Source organism: Leucopleurus acutus (assembly GCF_964270905.1).
Source record: "Leucopleurus acutus genome assembly, chromosome: 4".
NCBI classification, from domain to species: Eukaryota; Metazoa; Chordata; class Mammalia; order Artiodactyla; family Delphinidae; genus Leucopleurus; species Leucopleurus acutus.
Window position 1 is genome coordinate 128317844 of NC_139146.1, and position 12933 is coordinate 128330776.

Genomic DNA, 12933 nt, shown 5'->3' on the forward strand with positions numbered 1-12933 from the left:
TGTAGAATTCTACTTTTCTAGCAGATTGCTGTGTGGAATTCTGTGAAAAATATTTGAGAAAAGGTCTGTATTGCATAAATAAATTCTTTGTAAGTTGTGAACTCTGCATTGAAACTGACATTCCATCTCTATTACTCTTGCAACTTACTTACCTAAAAGGGGTCGCCTCCTTTCTCCTACACATTCAGCTCTTCTCTAAAAGCAAAGATTTTAGGAATGGAACAACGCAGTTGTTTGTTTGCCAGAAAAATTAAATAAAATGGTATTTGTTTTGTTGGTAATAATCTTTTTCACTCCTCCTTTTGAAACAATGATGATTGATAATATAGTTATTGCAAGCAAAATGTCAAACCCTGGTTCAGTCATAGTTTTTGAACAATAACCAATAGGTGAGCAATTCTCTTGAATGAAAACAGGAAAATGGGCATTACGGAAATGAGAACATGAGACCTTTATCTAACAAACAAACGACCAAAGGAACTTTATACACTGTTCTGTCTAAAATCCACTGTTGTTTTATAACCCATTAACAAAACAATAGATGGTAAAATGTGGGAGAGGGGAAGTACATCTTAGAGTCAAAGACATACCCAAGTTACTGGTACATGAATATCCTCGCTGGTACTAACCTGTGATATCACACTTCGGGAACTTTGGGGAAAGTGGCAGAAGAAAATTAGGAATATCTAAGTCATATGCCAGGCACATGCTACTTCAACTACCTATTTCAGCAAGCCTGAAGCAAAGTTCATGAAGCAGCTTCCTCTTGGAGCCCAAGAAGAAAATCGGTGCCTCTACCGCCTTTATTGTTTACAACTGTGGAAAATCCACTGAAACTTAATACCTTACAACTGGCATCAACACACAACTACAGCCAGCCCCCCACATCCGTGGCTTCCACCAACCATGGACATAGAACCTGCGGCTGCCAAGGGCTGACTGTATCTACTCATAAAACGAATCCCGCTGGCATCAACACAGGACTTCTTAGGGGTAGACTCTGTTTAGTACCGTATATGTTAGGGTTTACTCAACATTCACTTATTTTATCCAATTTTCACTCCTTTAAAAAAAACTACTTCGAATAAATATAAACCGATTAGGGAAAAAAGTCAAAACTGAGGTGGCTTGGGGTGAAACGGGATGACCTACAACAGCCAGGAACCACGGCGGCACACTCAGTAGGTGGTGCGGCCGAGAGTGCAGAGTGTTAAAATGCACTGCCTCGGGAAAGTAAGGTTTCCCTCACCGATGGTGTGGATTCTGACGGAAACATCATCAGTCAAGTCCGTGAGGCTCTAATTTAAGAAATACCACTGGAGCTCTAGGAGAAAGCATATGAGGGCTTAGAGCAGAGAGAACATGAAAACCTGAGAGGCACACGGATGAGAACTGGTGGACAGTCCACTCAGGAGAAGTTTGTTCCCAAAGTGGACCAAACAGCCACAAATAAATGTTCCAATAAATGAATCCAATGAAAAGGAACAATTCTGCCTTGAGATAACCCCACACTTCAGTTCTGCTTGTCAGCATGTGGGACGGTCCCCTGCCTGGGACCCACGGAAGCCGGGTGTAGCACATGAGGTCGGTAGCTTACCACCAAGGCTGCCCATTCCCATTCAGCTCCGAGAGCAGAGCCCAGCCAGGGGCCTGACCTCACATCTGGGGCCGTGTGTCCTCCCACCTCGCTGTCGGAGGGGCAGAAAGAGATGGCAGAGGTCACGTGGGTCAAGTTGGCAGACAGCCAGGGGATCTGGATGTAGCCAGACCACATGTCTGCTTTGCACCTTTTTCTGCAAATATAAGTGAATTTAAATGGCACATGACAGCTTAGATCAACCAAGATAGGACTTTCACGGGAGAGATTTTCACTAGGGATCTTTGATACGTTTTTACCAGACACGATTTCAGGAGCTCTGACCTGGTTTGGTTCTCCTTCCTGCAGCAGCCCCACCCCCTCTCCATCACTGCTGAAGAGCCCAGCAGCCCCGGGACAGATTCCTTCCACATCAGGAAGCAGAAATGTCTTTAAACAGTTGGAAGGATCCCACACTGAGCTTGACGGAGCAGCTTTGCCACTTTCCAGCGTGCGTTGGATGATGGAGGAGCAGCCAGCCCAGCCCCACAGCCTCACATCATCACGTGACATCACATGAGGCCAGAGCATGTTCACAAACACAGAGAGGAGGAGGACGTGAATCTGAAAGTCTGCATAAACCATGCGTATCCGCAAATACGCCCGTGCCTCCACTTGGCTATTTCTGCCCCACCACAGACGGAGGAAAGTGTTTTCCACTTCAACTAGGAGAGCAGTCAGCCTTGCTACCTCCCTTTTCTGTAGCATAAAGTGTAATGATGTTAATTCTATAGGCATCTCAAGTTATCACTGCAGGGAAAAGCAAGGAAGCTGGGAAGGCAAAGACCATATAAAGTAGCAGATCAAAAGAGTAAAATTTAAAAAAAATTTTTAATCCTACCTCTTCTATTTTCTCTCAGGTGAGTGGGAGAAACATCTTTTGGATCTTTCTTTTCAATAGATATGAAAAGTAGAGTCCGTGATGCATTTCCTGGGTCCCCCAAATCACATGATCACCATATAAAAGCCCAAGGCTACGATGAATGACACACATCACTCCCTGCCCTGCCTCTCTGAGCCAGAAATGCAGATTGCTCAAACCAGAGGGCCTCACATCGTTCCTTCTAGAGAACAGGGTGGTCTGACCTGCAGGCAAGGGAAGCAGGTGACCTACAAATGTTCCTCTGAATTCCACGGCAGTCACGTGCCAGAAACATGCAGTGAATCATTTTCCTGTCTCAAGTTCAGGAATATTTTTCCTTGCCAAAACCAAGATTCTGGGGGAGCCTGGCAAAAGCAGCTGGCTGTGCTGCAGCTTCAGACTTGGATCAGCTGAGAGACACTCCCTAGGCTTGACCTTAGTGCCAGCACAGGCAGGTGCCCAGCCTCACACCATCAAACTCGGGCTGAAACCCTCCTGACCGCCAAAGGCCATGCTGCCAGCCCTGCCCCAAATGAAGGAGGCTCCTGTGTGAGGAGTATGGCACGAGCAGGTCAGTCTCTGTACCAAATACCTTTTTCTTCCGCTCAGCTGCTCAGTGATGGTAACACACCCCCACTGAGTTCAAGGCTGCGGGTTTTATCATAAAATAGCCCCTTAAAATCCATTGGCCAAGACTAACCAAAGTTGCACACATCCGCCTCCCTCAGAGAGACTACTGCCTTCCTTCATCTAGCAGGACTCACACACCCCTGCCCTGGGAACTTCTTAGCCGCCTCGATTTTCTACCACTTTGTCAGGTGTCTTCCCCAGCCCATCCCACCTCCACCTTAGGACACAGACGCTACCCCTAAAGCATCCCTGACCACCTGGAGGGGCACAGCAGCTCCCAGGACACCTGCCCCGGGGCCGGGAGAGGCATGTCCAGGCTCCGTCAGCTCGAGACCCATCTGAGTTTCCTCATTTGCTGAACAGGGATGTTAGCTGTTCTCTCAGGGCTGTGGTGTGGCTCAAACAAGACAGTGTGAGATAACTCTGTACAAACTATGAGCTTTTGTTATTATTTAGCACCTAGGCATTTCCCAGAACTAGACAATCGCTCCTTTAGAAAGCAGCGAATTCTGTCACCGGGCTGCTCCTGCGACGCTGCGTTCCCACCTGACCCGCATGCCTCCTACCCACTGACCTCGGGCCACCACCCAGAGCGCCCAAAAGAAGTCTGCAGCCCCTGCCACAGAGCAGTTCACTGTGAAGCCACACATCAGGCGGAGGTGCCTCTGGGTTTTCCTAAGCAACACCTGACCGCTTGTCCACCAGTCCTTGGCTCCCAGGGCCTTAAACCCCTCGCCACCCTGGCTGCCTTCTTTCGGGCGATGGTTGCTTCACCTGCACCACACACCCCGAGGCCCCAGCGCAGAGCCGTACCTGGGAGGTTCGACTCACGCTGCCCACGATCTGCACGGACTTTTCAGGATGCAGCTTAAGGTTATGCTAACGTTTAAGCAGTTCTGTTGGCGCCTAATGACGTGATGCTCTTTGCACTTCTCCCCTCCCAGATCTTTCCCGTGAAGCAGTGAACGCCAAGGCCTTGGCCACTGAATCACAGGACTTCGCGCTTTGATTTCACATCTCAGGTTTGGATCAGTGCTCTAACCTGCTGAGATCGTCTTAAGTCAGTCCATCCCATTTAAAACAGTGGATAAGGGTTCCTTCTGCATTGTCATACACATCATATGCAAAACTAAACAAAACAAGGAAACTGAGTGCTGTGGCCTTTCTTTAGAGCTGCACTGTCCAGCTTGGCAGGCGGAGCAACACGAGGCTACTAAACGCTTGAAATGTGCCTGGTCCAACCTGAGATGTACCATACGTGTCAATACACACCAGGTTTCAAAGACTTAGGACAAAGGAATAAGGTAAAGTATCCCAATGATTTTTTTTTTACATTGGTCACATGTTGAAATAATACTTTAAAGGGATATATTTAGATATAGTGGGTTAAATAAACTATACTATAATTTCACCTGTTCCTTTTTAGATTTTTTTAATATGGTACCAGAAAATGTTAAATTATGTGGCTTACATTGTATTTCCACGGGATGGCAAACTGCCCTAAAAGTCCTCCTCCAAGACAGCATCACTACCCAGCACTCTTCCTTCAATATGGTTTATCTGTTCTGAACCGTCCCCCATCTCCTGATTCACGTTTCACAATCTTATTCATGCAGGTATTCTGGGGGAGTTACGCCAAATGCTTCCATCTGTATATTCCATGTACTTTCACGTCACGGCAACCCTTTTGAAGAAAGAGAGACAGACTCCCGCTGACTCTTGGCTGGGCCCAGCAGGCGGCCCGCGATGGCTTCGGCAGGTCACTGCTTCCCTTGCTCTATTCAAAGGTCAACTTCTGTAGACATGGCTCCCCTGCTGGAATAAGGGGATGAACATAAACCAAGCACATGCCTCTCTCTCAGTGCGGGAGCGGAGGAACCCGGCAATAAAGGACCTCTATTTAATTTGAATCCTGAGACCAGAATAAGAGCTCAATAACGTTTGCTAAATGTGTGGGTGAATGAACAATTTGCTGTGGTGTCGGAGCCTTTAGTTAGGATCTTCATCTAGATGACCACTCATGTCCAGGCCTTGATTTACCCTGGACAACAGGCTGCCTTCAAAAGAGCACAGGTTTGATGTCCGTGGAATCTGAAACCACGTCATGGCTCTGTCTCCTGCCAGTTCTATGACCCGGGTTATGTCACCTGACTTCTGGGCTTGTTCCTTTACCACCGCTTAACACTCTAGGTGTTTGTGGGATTCATTACTAAAGAACTGCTTGGCCACTGCTAGGCCACGGTGCCACACCCAGCTCAGCCTACTCCTGTCTCCAGGCCACCCAAGGGTGCCACAGAACGTGGGAGCATGTGTGGGACAGAAGGTGCTCCAGCTCCTGTCGCCAGTGACTGGCACTGCCCTGGCCATATATTTTCTTAAGCCTTTAGCAAACGTCTGAACCTTGCAGTTTGAGAGATGGGGTTGAGTTTCAGGCTCCCATCAGTACACTGAAGGCCTCGCTCCGTCATTCTTCCATTTTCATTTTCACTATCCTCATTTTTCTCCTCTTTCTTTGACACTAGCTCTTCACTGCCATTAACAAACATTTTTCTATTGGAAGCTATGAAAAAGCTTGCTCTTTAACCAGTGAGAAGAGCGACAGGCAGAATGTTCTGGACCTGCCCATCACTACCCTCTCTTGAAGCCTGCACCCACTGGAGCTGTGTGCCCAGGAAGCCCATCTGCATCCTGTCACCTGCCTCTGGATTGGATCACAGGTCAGCACCAGCCCAGAGAGAAATCATCACACAGCAATGTGAATGAAGAGAACCAGAGCTGAAAGATACGGTTTCAAGCCATGGAGCTGTACAGCCTTGCAAAGCTGGGGACAGAAGCAGTTGCAGGCTAAGCCAGAGCCCAGGCAAGCAGACGTTATGAGGGAACAGAAACCAAGAGCTAAAACGCAATGAAAGAAGCAGAGACAGGAGACGGCACAGTCTCTGAGACAGACACAGACAGACGAGAACAGCTCCCCATTTCCTATAAAGCCTGACCTTCCTGTCTCTGGTTCCATCGAAGTCCTCTGCTGTACACTAATAATCTCTATTCGTTTTTGAGCTTTTGTGAGTTTCTGCACCTGTAATCAAACACACTTCCAGGTGCACCTCCGTGTGTTCTTCCCAAGCACCTCTCTTCCCCGTTGCGACCCCGAGACAAAAACAAACACCGGCACCAGCCAGAACCTGGGCCGGGGAGGTGTTGTTTTGACCGCACACTCTTTGCAAAACCACCACGCAGGAACCTCTACCCACCCTGACGGCTATTTCTCAAGAAGGAAAAGTTTATTGGATACACTTGTAGGCGGCAAAAGTCTAACAATGAGAATGAACTACAGGCCCACCCGTTTAGAAGATGAGCAGGTAAAACAAATTCACTGATTATATACAATCATTAAAAAGAGCAGGGTGGTGGAAAAAAAGGAAAAACTGCCAGCAGCCTTCCAGAAGGTTAGTAACAGAGGATGTCTGCAGGCACCTTCCCGCCCAGTCCCGACTGTGCCCCGCGCTTCCTGGGGGTTGTTGCCGCCGCTGCAGATGAAAAGCAGATGGAGAAGGGAGGCTCCGGCGGCTCCTGGGGTCGCTGGTTGGTCCTGCTCTGCCCGCAGCCGGACCTGGAGAAGGAAGCGCCCCTGCGACGCGGCATGCACCACGCCTCTCATTAAAAAGCCCCAAGGACAAGGTCGTCAGCATTTTCTAATACGGTCGTGGGAAGAGTCAGGGAAACACAACTTCGAGGGAAGAAACGGCCTTCCCTGCGGTCTGCGCCCAAGTCCAGAGCCAGTGTCGTCCTAGACGAGCCCCCGAGGCTGGGCGGAGTACCGGGACCAGCGTGTCCGCTTGGGCTCTGAGCCTTGCGCGGGAAGTCAGCCCCCGACCCCCGTCAGCAGAGGAAGGGCACCCACAAAGGGACAGACGCAGTTCTGAGTTGCTTGTAAGAAAAAGGGAGCCCTCCTGAGTTTACTTAAATAAGAGAAAGATCTTGGTGCATCCAAAGTGTTTCTATAAAAATGCGCTCAATGTCAGATAAAAGTTGCACAGTCTCCTGGTGACGCCGTCAAATGTCCACTGAACTGAGAAGACAGAGAATTTAAACGAAGCCACTCCGAGGACCTGTCCCCGAAGGCGACGCGCACAGGCCCCTCCAGGACCCGAGCGGAGCGCGCGGGAAGCGGTGGCCCTGGAGGCGCGCGCTCTCCACCCCGGCGATGCGATGCGCGGTGCGGGCAGCGGATGCGGGCGGCGGCCGCAGCCGGTCAGTCGCGGTGGCGGCGCCAGGTCCCCGCCCGCTCGCACTCCGCGGCGGCGGCGGCAGGAGAGCCTGGGGGCGACTCGGGGGACGCAGAGGGCTCCGGGGCAGCGGGCTCCAGGCCGGGCCGGCTGCCGTCCGCGCCGAGCTTGCTGCCGAAGATCTGGCCCTCCTTATCTAGAGCCGTGTTCTGAGAAGAGATCAGGAGACAGTTAGCCCGCCGCCTCGGTCCCGGCACCGCGAGCAGGGCGCGCAGAGCATGCACGGCGGGAACAGTAGAGGAGAAGTAACGCCCGGCTGCCCCCGATGGCAGCCCAAGGGCCAGCCCGTCCCCGGCACCGCGGCCTCTGCTCCTACTGCCCTGGACGCGGCCTGGGCAGATCCTCCCCGGCTCCGGCTCCCAGCTGCCTGGGTTCGGGGCGCTTCTCCCCACGCCCCTGAGCCCAGAAGAGTCCTGGACAAGAAGCAAACCCCATAAGAATGCGAGGTCCCTGACAGCTAACTCTTCTAAAGGTTCCCCGTCGGAGATTCGAAGAGTACTCACAGGTCATCTATAGTAAGTACCTCCCACCCACCCCCATCACACCGGTGCCCCGTAACCTATGGAAGCCCTGGGAATCGATGGTGCTGCATTACCCATCCTTCCATCCTCCACCATCTCCTCCCTGCTCTTCTCTTCTTTGTGCGGGTGTCTTATGCTGTCACACCCCCAAGGGCTTTAACCTGCTCCCCTGCTCCAGGGGCGCAGAAGTCGTCTTACCTCCTGACCCTAGCCTGGGAGGTTGGCCCTGACCTGCCTTCCTCCTCCTCTGAGTGGGCTTGCGGACTTCTGCTTGGCCAGGCAGGCCCGGCCAGCAGCCCTCTCAACTGGGTTTTCCAAACGTGCGGAGCTTTCGGTTCTCAGGCACCTTTAGCTACAAGGCACGTGGACCAGAAGTCCTTTTGTGGTCTAACCACCTTGAGGGGGAAATGCACCACTGATTCTTCCAGTACTCTTACTGGAAGGAAAAAGAAGTCTGGAGAAAAAATGAACAATGGGGCTTCCTAGGACAGACTTGGGCGGCTGCCTTTGGGGCACTTGGTGTCAACTGGAAGACAGGTGCTCTCCACAGGCCCTTCCCAGCTCGGGCTGAACGCTCAGGGATTGCCAAGGACAATTTCCGTTACCTGGAGAAGAGGTAACTGTGGACAAGCCAAATCAGAAACTCAGCATCGCTCTTTAACAAGCTTCCAAGCTCCCAGTATGAGCAGAGGCCAGGCCACCCCTCAGTGAAAACACTGAAAGCGGGGAGAGGTGGCATTCACTTTTTTCTACCATAAAACTTCCCCTGGGTAGAAGAAAGCAACAGTCCGGCAGTTATTTCTCCTCTTCCCTTCCCGTCAAGAAGACGCATGTGTGCAGCGGAAGGAAGCACTGCTGTGCAGTTAGTACATACCATCGCCTGGGACCTAGTCAGAGGAAAGCAATGCAGGCGGCATGAGAGGCAAGAGGGGCGAGGAGAGAAGCAGGGACAGAAACTAGACTTACTTTCAACAGAAGCAACACAGTCGAAACAGTTTTGTCTATCTTAAGCCCAAATCCTTCCCAACTTCCCCCCGAAAGAAGCATAATCCCCGAGTGGGGAAGCACTCTTTTTGAATCCATCCTTTCTCCAGTCAGCTACAAGGCTGCAAAATGCAGCGAGAAGGGGTTTCTTATCATTCCCTTTCCCACCACGAGATGGCCTCTTCTGGGCGAGGTGGTGAGCCCCCTCTGCAGGTGCACGGTCCTTTCTTAAGCATCTAAGGATAAGCCAGAGCAAATGCAAGTGCATTCTGAAACCACAGGCCCGTCTTAAACCAAAATCCTATCCAATCGTGTTCTCCTGTCCCAAAGCCTAGCTGACCCTACACTGTCTTACTGCTAAAAATGCATCTTTGGAAATGTATTTGCAGAAAGAGAACAAAAGCCTTCACAAAGGTCCCCATCTTATGCTCTCATTCACAGAAAGATGCTTTTTCACCTAAGTGAAAAACAGCCTTTAGCAGGAGAACGACTGGAGTTCTCCTCCCGTGCACTCGCCAGCTTTTGGTCTGGGAAGGAAGGCAACGTGGCAAGGCGAGAAGTTTTAAGTAAAGTTTCCAAGGCTGCGTTTGGCTGAAACGGGTGTCAGTAGGTACAGGAGACCTGCACCCATGAGAGCTGAGAGCTGGATGCTGGTGTCAAAGTCCAAGAGAAGCATGCAGATTTAAGAGGGGTGACAATTAGAGGCGGCTCTGATGAAGCATAGCATGTTGAATACCAGAATTCTGCTCCGGGGTCCCCAGAGTCTCAACGGGGTACAGAGTGAAACTCTGAAGTGTCTCTCAAACTGTCAAATCAAACTGTCAAACAAAATGCAGACAACAGCATCAACTTGACTTTTTTGCACCGTTATTTACCATTCCTACCCTATCATTTTCTCACCAGAGCCTCAGGCTCCAATCCTTTGGGGGACGTTGGGGGGCCAAGGCAGAGAGAACACTAGGGGTGGCAGCGGAGAGCAAGGTTCCGTCTGGGAGCGACACAGCCATTCCTGAGGGCTCCGCCTCGGAACATTTATGCCCTGTTTCCACTGCTATTTGTATCTGTAGGAAACCACATGAGCCTCACATACCCCAGTTATGAGAACATATAAATACCAGGGAGACTCATTTGTGAATAATGATTTTTAAGAAAACATTTGAAACTGTTCCCAAGGGCAGGACACAAAGACGCACAGTACTGGTGAAGAGAGCGAGGCAGACGACACAGAAGCCTTGCAAGCTGCCCGGACGCAACCACGCCAGGTCCTCGGTCGGGGAAGGATGAGTATGACATCCCTGCGGAGGCCTGCTCACCGCTGCTCTGGGGGACAAGCCAGAATTCACAGGCCAGCTTTTTGGCCATGGAGAACTGGTACCCCCAGAGGCAGGCTCTACTGATTCCCCCGTAGGAAGTGAGCGTGATGACGTCGTCAGCACCTCCCCAGAGCTAACGAGCTGTGGAGTTGTGTACGGAATGCGGGGTTAGATGGAACCCTACCAACATGCCCAAGATGACACTGAACACACACGGGAACACACAACTTTCACAATCACCGCTGGAATCACAATAAAGCATTGTTGATTCACACAAACATCCGGTTAAAGCTCAGGAGTTTGAAATTCAACAGTTGAAATCCATCAGCAAATGGAAAAATGCCATTTGTAAACCGGGAGATGTAGTTTCTGTCTGAGAGAACCTAAACGTCCTTAACCAGAACAGAGCCTATACTGGGCCAAAAGGCAGAAGGGCTGATCATTCCAGAACCTTGGTGGGCCACAGGCCTTGGGCCATCCATTCCCATCTGGGCCGTGAGTTGACGGGTGACCCAGGGAATGAGGGGGGAGCTGCCGTAAGCCCTGGGCGCATTTTTAAATTTTAATTTTTTTAAATTTTAAATTTTTGTAAATTTCCCCAGAAGCTGCCTAACAACGCAGCCGGAGGCAGGGCGGTGACCCCTTACCCCAGCCGGCAGCCTTGCTCTCAAGGGTGAACCGCCTGAGAACTTTCTCATGCTCAGTCAAGATGGTTCTTTGCAAAGGGTTTAAGCTGACACTCCGTGACAACTCTGACTTTCTCAGGCTCTCTGCAGAACACTGCTGAGACGCCAGGAAAACCACAGCTCAAGAGGCCTTCCCGCTCTTTCGGCCCGGAGTCCATCATCACCCCCACTCGCGAGTCCGGCAGCACATCAGCCTGCAAGCCTGGCCTGGGGGCTGGAGCGGGGAGCGCCGCCACCCACCCAGGGGGAGGAGGACGGTGCGGCGGTGCCAGGACGGTGGTGGAGGCTCCAGGAGCAGCCCGCCTCCCGCACTCGCGAGGGGGCGGGGCTTCTCTCTGCCTCTGCCTGGACCCGCGTCCTCGCTGGGAAGCTTCCGAGGCTACGGTGCGCCCTGAGAATAAGCAACTGTTTTCCTCCCAGTCGCTAGGACATCGAGCCTTTCCAGAGGGTGAGGGCCTGTCCTGAGGTCAGGGTGACGGAGCTGTCCGGCTCCACAGATCCCCGCAGTACTGGGGTGGCCAAGACCCAGCTCAGGCCCCCGCCTCCGGAGAAAGCCAGACTCCCGGCCGCGGCTCCCTGATCCTGTGCGCAGGACGGAGATCACGCCGAGGACCCAGGCTCTACACACGGCACCGGAGCAGGTGCGGACACGCCGGGGGCCAGTTTCACGGCCCCACTTGGGCGAGGACTTGGGTCTGGACAGCTGGTGGGAGGGTGCGCGCCACGCTTCTGGCTCAGTTTTATTTTTTCTGCCTCCTTCTCCCATTTGCTGAACTTACTTTCATGCTGCTTCACTTACTTTAATGCCACTTTTCATCTGCTATGTTTGTGCATTTAGGTAAGCTGCCTTTTTAAAAACATTTTGGAAGAAGGAAGATTTGAAAAAATATGGGGATCACTGTTACTGACTTCTCGTAAAATTTTACCAACCCTGAAAAAACTAATACATTTTTTCATTCTTCTGAACTTTTAAAAAACACAAAACACTGACTTTTTTAAATGGAATTGGCTTAACTCTGGCTGTTTCTTATCCCAAGTTCCAAAGAATCATTCAAAGCTCAAATAATCTATTTCTGAGGCCTTGAGTAGTCAGGGAGTCACTTCCTTTTGCTGTAAGGGCCACCTGGGCTTGGGAACCGCTCTCTAGACGGGAAAGCAGGGATGAGACAGAAGCAGCTGCCTGGAGGCCACCAAGCCCAGGAGAAGAGGCTGGGACGCCCCAGCCAGGGGCCCATCAGCCTGGCCTTGCTGGGACCTGCGCAACCTCTGATCCCAGGACCCAAGGCCTGGGAGCCGGCCAAAGGGTGCCCTTAACGTGCCAAGCCATTCCTGAAGTGGAGAGGAACACGACAGCGCCCACGGCCGCGTGAGGGAAGCGCCTGGCGGCTGACTTGATAAGATTCGATGTCGGTCCGAGCAGTGAGCCAGACGCTGCAGCTGCCCAAGGGCAGAACCACCCGTTCTACTTACCATGATAACGGAGACCCCGGTGGTGGTGCTGTTCTGTTTGGGGAGCGCGTTATTAAAGTGCTGTTTGAGTTTACCTGTTACTTCAGCCTGCATATTATTCTCCTGGGAGGCATCGTCCTACAGGAAAGAATCAAATACACTGCCTTTGATTCTCACGTCTATGTTGTCTCTTCCTCAGCAGTCACACACCAGCCGTCACCACCACCATCTCCTCCTAAATGGGCCCATCTGAGCCACAAGGTCGGGGGAACAATCTAAGTGAAGTAATTAGAAATGATTACCATTATTCACCAGTCCCCTGCCCTCGGAAAGACCCTCTGCCATTCACCTCCCTCCTTAGGTCTGAGGGGGGCCGAGGAGAGGGCAGAGGTCCCAGTGGCACAAGGACATTCTACAGGGTTCTGAGACCCTCCCCCCGCAGCACAAATGCCACCGAATTCAGTATAGAGCCCTCCCACGGAAACATCAAAATTCATGAACAGTTTATCATTTTAATCAAGAATGCAGGTAGCTGTTAGTCCTGATCGCTCATTTAAAAAATACGG

At 51.4% G+C, this 12933-nt stretch overlaps 1 protein-coding gene across 1 annotated transcript in view; it reads right to left on the reverse strand.

Annotated features, from left to right (window-relative positions):
* Positions 1-7380: 7380 nt before the first annotated feature.
* Positions 7381-12933, reverse strand: part of DCLK2 (doublecortin like kinase 2) — a gene marked incomplete at both ends in the record, with an annotated part of 153636 nt that continues 148083 nt past the window's right edge. Inside the window, 2 exons of the mRNA XM_082838505.1 lie at positions 7381-7563; positions 12389-12505. Coding sequence (XP_082694631.1) covers positions 7381-7563; positions 12389-12505 — 300 coding nt within the window. The remainder of the gene's footprint in view (positions 7564-12388; positions 12506-12933) is intronic.